This window comes from Mytilus edulis, chromosome 3, assembly GCF_963676685.1.
Source record: "Mytilus edulis chromosome 3, xbMytEdul2.2, whole genome shotgun sequence".
In the NCBI taxonomy this organism is placed as follows: Eukaryota; Metazoa; Mollusca; class Bivalvia; order Mytilida; family Mytilidae; genus Mytilus; species Mytilus edulis.
In genome coordinates, this window is record NC_092346.1 from 25,277,527 (window position 1) to 25,291,000 (window position 13,474).

The 13,474-nt window shown below is 32.0% G+C and overlaps 2 protein-coding genes across 2 annotated transcripts; one reads left to right on the forward strand and one right to left on the reverse strand.

Annotated features, from left to right (window-relative positions):
• Nucleotides 1-1,581: 1,581 nt before the first annotated feature.
• LOC139516049 (uncharacterized) lies at nt 1,582-3,345 on the reverse strand. Its single transcript, XM_071305860.1, has 2 exons — nt 3,038-3,345; nt 1,582-2,036 (listed from the first exon to the last, which is right to left on the reverse strand). The coding sequence occupies exons 1-2, from the start codon at nt 3,138-3,140 to the stop codon at nt 1,666-1,668; spliced, it is 474 nt and encodes a 157-aa protein (XP_071161961.1). The 5' UTR covers nt 3,141-3,345; the 3' UTR covers nt 1,582-1,665.
• A 622-nt stretch (nt 3,346-3,967) lies between these two features.
• Nucleotides 3,968-10,003, forward strand: LOC139516050 (steryl-sulfatase-like). Its single transcript, XM_071305861.1, has 2 exons — nt 3,968-4,250; nt 7,556-10,003. Exons 1-2 carry the CDS (start codon nt 3,995-3,997, stop codon nt 8,941-8,943), a joined length of 1,644 nt encoding a protein of 547 aa, XP_071161962.1. The 5' UTR covers nt 3,968-3,994; the 3' UTR covers nt 8,944-10,003.
• The last annotated feature ends 3,471 nt before the right edge of the window (nt 10,004-13,474 follow it).

Below are 13,474 nucleotides of genomic sequence, written 5' to 3' on the forward strand. Positions count from 1 at the left end.
GGCAGCTTCACTTTTAAGTTCTTGAGTTATGTCCCTTTATAACGTTATATGCTAGCAGGGGCATCATTTGTGTCCCTTTGGACACATTCCCCATTTATTTTTTTAGAAGTTACTATTAATTAATATTAATTTTAACCATGACTGTATGACATTTTATATTTAAAAAATTTATGATTTATTTAAATGAGTAGTTATTGTTGTAAACTCCATTAGAAATTTAAATTGAGATCATTTTTGGAATAAGGGAAAGGGGGAGGGGTGAAAAAAAATAGGGGGTCAATCTTTTTTTCTCATTTCAGATTTCAGAATTCAAAAAGAAAATTTCTTCAAATATTTTTTTTTTGAGAGGATTAATATTCAACAGCAAAGTGAATTGTTCAAAAGCCATATTTTTTTTTTATAAGTTCATTAAGACCACATTCATTCTGTGTCAGAAACCTATGTTGTGTCAACTACTTAATCCCAATCCAAATTCAGATTTGTATCCAGCATGAATATTGTGTCCATACTTGCCCAAACCGTTCAGGGTTCGACCTCTGTGATCGTATAAAACTGCGCCCTGCGGAGCATCTGGTTATAGTTTGTTCTTATGTTGTACTGTTATACTACTGTCCCAGGTCAGAGGGAGGGTTGGGATCCCGTTATCATGTTTAACCCCGCCACATTATGTATGTATGTGCCTGTCCCAAGTCAGGAGCCTGTAATTCAGTGGTTGTCGTTTGTTATGTGTTACATATTTGTTTTTCGTTCATTTTTTGTACACAAATAAGGTCGTTAGTTTTCTCGTTTTTGAATTGTTTTACATTGTCATTTCGGAGCCTTTTATAGCTGACTACGTGGAATGGGATTTGCTCATTGTTGAAGGTCGTACGGTGACCTATATTTGTTAATTTCTGTGTCATTTTGGTCTCTTGTGAACAGTTGTCTCATTGGCAATCATACCACATCTTCTTTTTTATATTGACCACAAAAAATTAACATTGTTCACTGATTCATGAAATCAGGTCGAGGTCAAGTGTCTGACGGGCATGAGGATATTGTACGGTACACACATACCAAATATAGTTATCTCATTAAGAGAGAAATTAATACTGAAATCTGTTTTTCAAGTAGTCACTGAATCATAAAAATGAGGTCAAGGACAATGGACATACGACAGACGGAAAATTAGTAACATAAGGCATGAATATACAAAGTAGAAAGGATCAAGATAAAGAAGTGAACTAGCATCGTTGTCGAATCACTTTCCCTATGTCGAGCTTTCTACGACAGATGCCGTAGGCTCGACAAAAACCCTGTTGAACCTCTTCAACAAGTGCCCACCACTGAAGAAAGTTGCCTATATTTGCTTGCATCCACTTTTAATTGTTTTTGAACTGTGGTTAATAGTTGTCTCATTGGCAATCATAACACATCTGACTTTAACATGAATTAACCAAGATGCAATAAAATGTGTTGAAAATCAAAAAAAAAAAGAAGAAAAAATGTGTTAAAAATGGTATACTGAAACCTAGAGAACACAAATTTGCAAAATCAAAAAGACTCAAATATTATGTATAACAGTAGTTTATTTAGCACTATGCGTTGTTGATTTACATGTATGTATAAAGTGTGTTATAAAAACGTAACAAAAATAATATCTAACAAATGATGTATAACGATGTCTTAACTCCGGTCAATTGATGACCATGTAAACTCAGAATCATCCTCTGAATAGCTATCGGATAGGTTCACTGTGCATAGTTTCTTTGGCGTAGGTTCATCATCAATACTACAGCTAAACAATCTTTTCTTGACCTTCTGACCCCGTCTGTTATTGTTGTAAAAAGACAGTTCTGTAGAAATGAAGTCCAGTTCTTGTAAAATGAATTCATCTAGGAGATTGATATCCAGTTGTGGAGTTGCCGGTTGTTTCTTTATTGATGATGGTTGAAACAATTCGTCATACAGTGAAGGTGTCATTTGTTCTGTATGATCATCTGTTATTTGACATGATGGAACATCTTGCAGGTCTTTGAATATCTCATCTAAGAAGTCTGAAAATAAAAAAAATAAAAAAAGATTATTGCAAGTGACTTGCACTGACACTTTAAAAACCTGGGAATAGAACACTAACAATATACTCTGTAGTAACTAAAATAATTAATGTTTTATTTTCGGTGTAAAAAGTAAAATCACAAAAATAATGAACTCCGAGGAAAATTAAAAAACGGAAAGTTCCTAATCAAATGGCAAAATCAAAAGATAAAACACAGCAAACGAATGGACAACAACTGACAGACTGTCATATTCCTGACTTACATATATAGTTTTAAAAACATGCATTTTGTATCCTGATATTATCCGATACGTTATATTTATTTCTAACTTGAATCTGAGACTACTACAATAAAAAGCTTGAGTCGACATCATGTAGTTATTCCTAACACTATAAGATGCTGAAAGTTATTCATCTAACGAATTTAATTGAAAAGTTAACAAAGTGGATTTATTTGATGCATTGTATCAAACATATATTCTTTGTCCTATCGATCGATATAGTAAAATTATGTTCTATCAGTTTTATGACTTTTTGTCTTTAAATTTTGTCAGTTTACCATAAAAAAAAATATATATGTATATTCTCACAACCCAAATTACAAAGGTATAGAGATAAAAACAACACATATTAAAACCCCCATCTTATTTTTTTAGTTCACTGACGTAAACTTGGTACATGCATATATATCTCTGATTTTAACATTGAAACTGCAAACTGCTGTTATTTCGAAATGTATATTTTTTTTTTTTATTTAAAAAATTAAAAAAATTATGAAAGTTACTGTAGTGCCTCATCTTATTGGTCAATTCATAATTGTAAAAAAAAACTGCACATGCTTATGCTCAGAATGTTTTAAATTGGAAATAGTATAATTATGACAAATTTGTAGATTCTTGACTTCGTAAGGTTAAAATCACAGTTAATGTTGAGGGTTATTTGATGTATATATGAGAAAGTTATAGTTACGATAAGCTCTAAATGAAACCAAAAACATACCATAATCTAAATTAGGAGTTTGACTGTATCTGTTGCAAGGTGTCTTAAAGTTGTCCATTATTTTCGATGACCAGTCTAATTCTTGAGCTCTATTCGGTTTCATGAATAAGCGATAAATAATAGTAGACGAGATGAGCGATTATTATTTATACCTTATTGTTGCTCCTCCCCAACAAGCTGTCGGGATGCTGTCAAACTCTGTGTATATAGTAGCTAACACTTAATTGTACCTTGTTTATTACCAGGATGCCCATCTACCTGAACTTCAAAGGATATTTTACCTGTAGACAATTTTATGGCTTCTTTAGCACTAATTATCACATCTAATTAATAAAGTAGTGTGTAATTAGGTCGTAAATAGTTCATAAATGATGAATAATATTGTTAATTAGGCATACAGGTATTGACCAGTGTATGAAAGTGAGACTCCTTAAACTTAAATCAACAACAAAAATAACCAATTTACAACTTGATTTGAGAAAATTGACTTGTGAAGATTTGATTGAAACATGTAACAATTAAAAAAACTAAAAATAATAATAATTATTGTATATACTTTATTCTACAATGTGTAACTTTTTCCTACAATGTGTTATTTTTTTCTGCAATGTGTGACTTTTTCTACAATGTGTGCTTTTTCTGTTGCTCTGTTTTCACGTTTGCCGTTTTTAATATACCGTACAAGCTCAAAACTTTTTTATGTTAATATTTCTTGTTTCTCCCATGACAAAGTATTATAGTAAAATAAGAAACCTAAAATAGTTCCTCCGTAAAATCATGGAAGTGATATTGTCTAATACTTCCTTGGCGAAATTAAATGAATCGCTTCACTTCCCTCTTAAAAGGTAAACTTACTTACTAAAAAATATTAAATACATTCCTTTCTATTATCTTACACGGAATTTAATCTCATCCTCACCAGGGTGTATGAGCTGTTTATTATTTCCCTTAGAAAATATGTCAACAACTTTATACATTTTGACTATTTTGTCTTGCATCGCCTGTATCTCAAGATTAGGCCACTGTTTAGATGAAAAAGCTAAGAACGTAATCATCTTTATAGCTGATGATCTCGGATACTCAGATTTGAGTTGCTTTGGAAATGAGTTAATACAAACCCCAAATATTGATAAACTTGCCAAGAATGGTCTGAAATTGACCAGAATGTATTCGATGCCTTCAGAGGCTGGAAGCTTAGCAGCTATATACACAGGTATGTTTACAAAATTTCAGGAACTTTGGGAAAGGAAATGGGTTGCTGCTAATACTAAACAGGGCAAAGTCTTTATTAAACTACAGGGCAAGAGTTACAATAAAATAATATATTATGCATGAAAAACTGAATATTTTGGTCATCTGTGTTGTCTGTTTTCTGTGTTATTGTCTTATACCCCATATACCCTTTTAAGTTTCATTCATATATATATATATATATATATATATATATAAATCAGGGATTAGTATAGAAAGTCCCTGTATAAATCTAGTTTAACCGGTATATAATGTCGAAAATAAAAACAAGAGTGCCAAAATGCTACATGTATTACTAAAATTGAGAAAGGAAATGGTGAATATGTCAAAGCGACAACCACCCGACCATAGAGCAAACAACAGCCGAAGGCAACCAATGGGTCTTCAATGTAGCGAGAATTCCCGCACCCGTAGGTGTCCTTCAGCTGGCCCCTAAAATATGCATAATAGTACAGTGATAATGGACGTCATACTAAACTCCGAATTATACACAAGAAACTAAAATTTAAAATCATACAAGACTAACAAAGGCCAGAGGCTCCTGACTTGGGACAGGCGCAAAATTGCGGCGGGGTTAAACATGTTTATGAGATCTCAACCCTCCCCCTATACCTCTAGCCAATGTAGAAAAGTAAAAGAATAACAATACACACATTAAAATTCAGTTCAAGAGAAGTCCGAGTCTGATGTCAAAAGATGTAACAAAAGAAAATAAATAAAATGACAATAATACATAAATAACAACAGACTACTAGCAGTTAACTGACATGCCAGCTCCAGACCTCAATTAAACTGATTGAAAGATTATGTCTTCATCATATGAATATCAGGTACAATCCCTCCCGTTAGGGGTTTAGTATCATACTATCATAAAATATATGAGAAGAAAATAACCCGTGTCATGCCAACAACTGTTTTTTTAGAAATAAATGTGTTTAGTTCCGATGCAAAGACCCTATCAGTTAATCAATGTTAAAGCCAAAATATGCAATCTTTAATGACCTGACAACAGTATCGTAACTATATCCCCTTTTAATAAGTCTATTTAAAGGTTTTGTTAGTTTCTGAGGAGAATACTGACATTTTTGTGCTTTATAAAGAATATTTCCATAAAATTTTGGATGTGAAATACCTGAACGTATAAGATGTCTGCATTTTGAGTTATATTTACGAATTATTTCCTTATACCGGTGATAAAATTTAGTAAATGTTTTGACCAGTTTGTGATATCGAAAACCCTGGTGTAATAATTTTTCAGTAATACATAAATTTCTCTCGCTAAAATCTAATACATTGTTACATACACGAGCGAATCGTACAAGTTGAGATATATAAACACCATAAGATGGTGACAAGGGAACGTCACCATCTAAAAATGGATAATTAACAATAGGAAATGAAAAATCATCTCTTTTATCATAAATTTTTGTATTAAGCTTCCCGTTTATGATATAGATATCAAGATCGAGGAAAGGGCAGTGGTCATTGTTATCATTAGCTTTATTTAAAGTAAGTTCTACAGGATAAATTTCTTTAGTATACATACTGAAGTCGTCATTATTTAGAGCCAATATATCATCCAAATATCTAAAAGTATTGTTAAATTTTTGTATCAAATGTTGTTTTGATGGGTCTTTGCTAATTTTAGTCATAAATTGTAACTCATAACAATACAAAAACAGGTCCGCAATAAGTGGTGCACAGTTAGTCCCCATTGGAATTCCAATAACTTGACGATATACGGAATCTCCAAAGCGAACAAAAATGTTATCAAGTAAAAATTCAAGTGCATAAATAGTATCAAAGCATGTCCAATTGACATAGTTCTTTTGTTTATTGCTACTAAAAAATGATCTAAAAGAGTTTGAACATATGTACTCGCATTCCGACTTTTTAAATGCCCAGTTAATTAGGGATGTGAATTTTTTCTTAATAAGAATATGAGGCAAAGTGGTATATAGGGTAGAAAAATCAAAACTTTGAACAGATTCAAAATCACCAATATATGCATGCAATTTATCAAGTACTTCCAACGAGTTTTTGACACTCCAAAAGTAATTAATTCCACTATTTTCAAAGGCCTTATTTGAACAATTTATTATCAGGTTTTTTATTGTACCAAGTGTACTAGTAAGTAAAACAGACAATTTAGTAGTTGAACAATGGCTGGAAGATGAAATAAATCTATATTTGTAAGGTTTTTTGTGCAGCTTCGGAAGCCAGTACATAGTTGGGACTTTCATTGTGTTTGGTTCTGCTTGTAAAGAAGTAGCTAAAAGTTTATGTTTGTTACAGATGTCGTTTTCTGAAAATGAAGTCAGTTGGAATGTTGGTGAATTCGTGATTTCCTTTTGCAGAACCTCTATATAAAATTTACGTCAAACAATAATGATATTATTAGCAGCTTTATCAGCCGGGACAAACACGAATTCCTTGGCTAGTTCTGTTAGTTTATTTTTGATACGCGAAATAGGGTTTTTATAGTTTTTGTTGAGGGTAAAATGTTCTTTAAAATGTTGTATTCGAATATCAACTATCTTCATTACTGAATTAAAAAAAGAGTCCAAAGATTTTCTGTCAGCTTTTTCCCGTTTTACCCATTTCAAACAGTAGTACTGTTGTTTTAAAAGAGTAACCTATTTTAATATTAACATTATAAATGAATCTTTTGATGTCCAAAGTGTTCATGACACTACCTGCAGGTTCTGGTTTTTATAACTACAAATAATTTGGGTAAACAGACAGAAAGTCACAGGACATAAAGCTATTAAGTCATTCGATAGGACAAAAAGTCACAAATAGTTTATTGACTATTTTGTAATATTTTCTTTTTATAACATATATTTCTTTTAAAGTTATGGAAAATGCTCATAAACCTTGATAAATGAAAATGTACATTTGTATTAAATGTATTAGAGTCCACATTGTTATGATTGTCATTATTGTAAGATTCCAATTATTTTCTATTTCACATTCAGAATAATTTTATAGTACAGATTTTATTTTAATGATTTTTATGAAATTTCCTTGTTTATGAAACTTTTTTTCAAGAATGCAAAAAAAAATTAATTCATTAAAATATCCAAAGAACTAAAAATCAGTTGTAATTTCAAAGTAACTACCAAACAATACACCTATTTCACCTGTATTTGACATAAAAAAAAAAAAAGTAAATGTGGCAATATCAACAACTATAGATTTTTTTGGGGGTGTAATTTAATTCAACAAAGTTAATAAGTTGTTTTTTTTCTTCTTTTTTTTTCTCAGGAAGACAGCCAATGAGAATGGGACTTGTGAAAGGAAATTTAGGCTGGCCAAGTTTTTGGAGTGTTGCACAATCTGGAGGTATCCCACTCAGTGAAATGAACATGGCCAAATACTATGAAATGAAAGGACATGTACCTTTCTTATTTGGACGATGGGGTCTTGGCTCATGGTCCTGGTCATTGCCTACTAATCAAGGATTTGGAGGATTTTATGGCACTGTGATGGGACATAGTCCTGCATGTAGCAGTGATGCTGAGGACTTTTTTGCGGACTCTGACTATTTCTGGTTTGTTTTAGCAGAACTAGGACCCCTTATCATAACATTTTTGATTTTAATAATCTCATCAAAGATGCTTTCTTTCATAAGTATCAAATTACTCATTCCTCTGATATCCATGGTGTTTATAAGTATTGGTATTTTTAGAATATATTGCTGGATGCTTCCATTAAACAGTATAACATGCAAGGTATTTGACAACCAGATGGTGAAAGAAGATTTTTATATTGATACTACACTGACTAGTCAGATAACAGAGAAAGCACAACATTACATAAAATTTAGGAAAAGACCTCCGTTTTTGTTAATCATACCTTATCATCAGCCAGGACATCCTGCATTTGCTTCCTCAAATTTCCTGGGAAAGTCTGGGATTAATAAATATTATGATTCCGTTTTGGAATTAGATTGGAGTGTTGGCGAGGTGATGAATACTCTTCAGGAACAAGGAATGGAAAACAATACTGTTATATTCTTTCTCTCGGACAGTGGACCTGTTTTAACACACCCATATACAAATTCTCATTTAAAGCATTCAAGTAAGGACATGAAACTACAGGGTGAAAAAGGTTCTTTGAGAGAAGGAGGTATAAGAGTACCAGCTATCGTTAGTTGGCCAAATTTCATTGAACCTAACCAAGAAACTGCTGTGGTCACATCTGTGATGGATATTTTCCCCACAATTCAGCATCTCATTGGACAACCAAATAAAATTCAAAGAACACATATGAGACATTTCGATGGTAAAGATTTAAAACAGTTATTTAAAAATCCGAATAAAAAGTCTGATGAAATCCATAAAGTATTACTCCATTACTGTGATACTGGAGATGTCTCTGCAGCTACGGTTGGAGATTACAAAATATACTTTGTTTCTCAAAATATATCAAATGATTGCAGTGGTTATATACTTGAAGATCCTTTAGTTTATAACATCAAAGAAGATCCAGGGGAGACAACTGCATTACCTCCAAGTCAACACCAAGATGTAATCTCTAAGGCTAGATCAAATTCATTAAGATTTGAAATGTCTTTAGATATTAAGAAAAGAACTATAAAGTCTCAATTTGATCAAATACCATTTCCATGGGACATGTGGGTTAGTATCTGATCTTTAATACATTTGGTCCAAATTCAACTGATTTTTAGTTCTTTGGATACATGAACCTAATGCACCTATTTTTAGTAGATGAAGTTTTTAAGAAACAATTAATTTCACAACATCCAACATACAAACATGACAAAAGCCAGAAGTATACATGTAATTTTTTTGCTTGGCAAATAGAACAAAAATCAGCTCAATATGTTGAATTTGAGATTATTTTACTGTCTGATTGTAGGATTTATTAAGAAAATATATAATTCCAGCATTGAATGTCCATTCAATTACCAATTTATTTTACAAATTCTATGGATGTTATTTATCTGCTTGCCAAGTTGGACTAGTAAAAAAAGTAGTTATCTTTCAAAGATTTTGCCTTTAAACTGAACACAGGCGGATTTAGAGCCTGGCTCCCCCTTTTGTGGAAAAAAAAATGGTTGATAATATAGGAAATTACTGAAGCATGACTGGACTGGGACCCCACTTACCAAAATATCTTGATCCGCCACTGCTGTAGAAACTATATTTCACAAAGTTCATAAATAAAATATTTACATATACATGTATATCCTATTTTAAAAGTATAATAAATCACCCCTTTAGGTCATATTTGCATGTCTTAGAACATTACACATGTCAAAATATGTGTGTATGATTAAAAGAAGATGCTGAATATACATCAGTGAGACAGCAACCAAACTACACAAAAACAAAAACATATCTACTCATTCTAGAGGTCAACATAATGTATTTATTCCTACCACATTCCATACTTACATTTTTTGTACTTGATTTCTGTCCTTAATCATAGCAAGTTTTTGTAAGTTACCTTTAGATCTCATATTTATTCAATTTATGTGTTACTTGTTGTTTGTTTTTCCTTTTGGATATTAAGTGTGAGAAATGCAATATTTTTATGTCTTCCTTGATGTACATGTAATGTCACTTTATTTTTTGTTGTGTGTTTAATATACATAGTTTTTACATAAATGTTTTTTTTTGTCCTGCATATTATATGTGTGCCATACTTTATGACATTACATTCTTTTGAAATAAAAAATAAAATACATATTGCGTAAAAGTCAATCATAAGGCCTTGACATCAATGCCATGATCCTGTGGTGAACTAACCATTTCTGGATGAGATTGGTTCATGACAAATATTCATGACAGTTCAACAAAATTTGGTATGTGGATTATTTTTATGAGGAGTAATTATCCATCTTCATACGTTGTATGGCCTTGACCTAAATGTCATGTTCCACTGGTCATTGTTAAGTTTTTAGGATGGTCTGTTCCTCATAAATATACATGTGTTTCGTTTTTCTACATTGGCTAGAGGTAATGGGGGAAGTCGGGAGCCTCTCTGGCCTTTGTTAGTCTTGTATGACTTTTAATTTTAGTCAGGAATCCTTGTGTATTCTTTTCAAGTGTATATTACTTACACTATACAGTTAATCACCTAATACTTTTACAGCACCAAAAGATCCTTTTCTTGACACCCAAAATCACATAGTTGATGGTATATCTGCAAGCACTGTGTTCCCCTGTCTATGTCAACACACAAAATATAGTTGACCTATTGCTTATAGGTTCTAAGAAACAGACTTCTAGGGAAACTAAAAATTGACCAATGAACCACGAAAATGAGATCAAGATCAGATGAACCATGCTAGACTGACATAGATAAAAGAAGATTTGGTATGAATGCCCATGAGACAACACTCCATTCAAGTCACAGTTTGTAATAAAAGTAAACCATTAATTTATAGATCAAAGTACGGTCTTCAACACAGAGCCTTGGCTCACGCTCAACAGCAAGCTATAATGGGTCCTAAAAAATAACTAGTATAAAATCGTTCAAACAGGAAAACCAACAGTCTAATCTTTATATAGAAAGAGAGACAAGAAACATTTATGAACCACATCAACAAACATAGAATTATTTACACCATACAATCCTTGCATGCAACAAATATAGTTGACCTATTGCTTATAGTCTCAGAAAAACTTGACACTGAGCAATGAACATGTTCTAATAAAACCAGTGAGACTGACATGTACATCATAAAATATTTTAATCCACCAAATATAGTTAACCTGTTGCATATAGTAATAGAAAAAAAAGACCAAAATACAAAAACTTTTACCACTGAACAATGAAAATGAGGTCAAGGTCAAATGACACCAGGCAGTTAGACATGTACACCTTTACATTCATTCCATACACCAAATATAGTAGATTTATTGCTTAGAGTATCTGATATATGGACTTGACCACAAAAACTAAACCTTGTTCACTGATCCACTGATCCATGAAATGAGGTCGAGGTCAGATGAAAATTGTCTGACAGGCATGAGGACCTTGCAAGGTACGCAGACACTAAATGATGTTATCCTATTCCTCATAATAAGAAAGAAATTAACATTACAACAAGAGTGCATTGATACTATGTTGATAGTCCTAAATATAAAGCTTTATTACAACTGTCACATAAACTTAACATTAAGCAAGAAAACTAAACATTGACCAATGAACCATGAAAATGAGGTCAAGGTCAGATGAACCATGCCATGTACAGCTAATAATTCTTCCATACACCAAATATAGTAGACCTATTGCATACAGTATAAGAATAACAGACCAAAACACAAAAACTTAACCATAACCACTGAACCATGAAAATGAGGTCAAGGTCAGATGGCACCTGCCAGTTGGACATGTACACCTTGCAGTCCTTCCATACACCAAATATACAAGACCTATTGCTTATAGTATCTGAGATATGGACTTGACCACCAAAACATAACCTTGTTCACTGATCCATGAAATGAGGTCGAGGTCAAGTGAAAATTGTCTGACGGGCATGAGGACCTTGCAAATACCAAATATAGTTATCCTATTACTTATAATAAGAGAGAATTTAACATTACAAACCAGGTGCTCCGCAGGGCGCAGCTTTATACGACCACAGAGGTCGAACGCTGAACAGTTGGGGCAAGTATGGACAAAACATTCAAGCGTGATGCAGCTCTGAATTTGGATTGTGATCAAATTTTGACATTACATGGGTTTTTTTTACACAAAACAAATGTCAAGATTTTACAAATCAATTAAAGATTTCTTCTTCAAACTTTTTAAATCTAAAATTAAATAGTTGACACAGCATAGGTTTCTGACACAGAATGAATGTGGTCTAATGAACTTAAAAGGTTTTTTTTGCCTTTGAGCAATTCACTATGCTGTTGAATATTAATCCTCTCAAAAAAATGTTTGAAGCAATTTTCTTTTTATTTATGAAATCTGAAATGAGAAAAATTTAACCCCCCCCCCCCTTTTTTCACATCCCCTTTTCCTTTTTCCAAAACTGATATCAATTCAAATTTCTAATGGAGTTTGCAACAATAACTACTCTTTTAAATACATCATAAAATATTAAAATGTAAAATAAAGTGCTTGTTATCCCTGTATGGTAAAGATTGGTTGGTAGTAAAAGTGAATATACATTGTTTATTGTATAAAACAATAAAAAAAACTTCATCAGCAACATTTTATATTGGCAAATTTCCAATGAAGTTATTTACATAAAGTTATTGGCAAATAAAAATAGAAAATGACATCATAATCATGTCTGGCAAATGTCCAACATACATTATCTAAAAACATTTTAGATAAGATAAGGAAAAAAAGCTTCATCAGCAACATTTTATATTGGCAAATTTCCAATGAAGTTATTTACATAAAGTTATTGGCAAATAAAAATAGAAAATGACATCATAGTCATGTCTGGCAAATTTCCAACATATATTATCAACTACTATTCTATACAAAGAAAGATAACTCCAATAGAAAATTAATTGCTATTGCACAATATTGTGCAATTAGATATTTCTTGCTATTGTGCAATACTGTGCAATTGAAAATTTCTTGCTATTGCACAATACTTGATATGGAATCCTGATTTGGACTAACTTGAAAACTGGGCCCATAATCAAAAATCAAAGTACATATTTAGATAAAGCATATCAAATAAGCCCAAGAATTTAATTTTTGTTAAAATCAAACTTAGTTTAATTTTGGACCCTTTGGACCTTAATGTAGACCAATTTGAAAACTGGACCAAAAATTAAGAATCTACATACACAGTTAGATTTGGCATATCAAAGAACCCATTTATTCAATTTTTGATGAAATCAAACAAAGTTTAATTTTGGACCCCCATTTGGACCAACTTGAAAACTAGGCCAATAATTAAAAATCTAAGTACATTTTTAAATTCAGCATATCAAAGAACCCCAAGGATTCAATTTTTGTTAAAATCAAACTAAGTTTAATTTTGGACCCTTTGGACTTTAATGTAGACCAATTTGAAAACTGGACCAAAAATTAAGAATCTACATACATAGTTAGATTCGGCATATCAAAGAACCCCAATTATTCAATTTTTGATGAAATCACACAAAGTTCAATTTTGGACCCTTTGGGCCCCTTATTCCTAAACTGTTAGGACCAAAACTCCCAAAATCAAACCCAACCTTC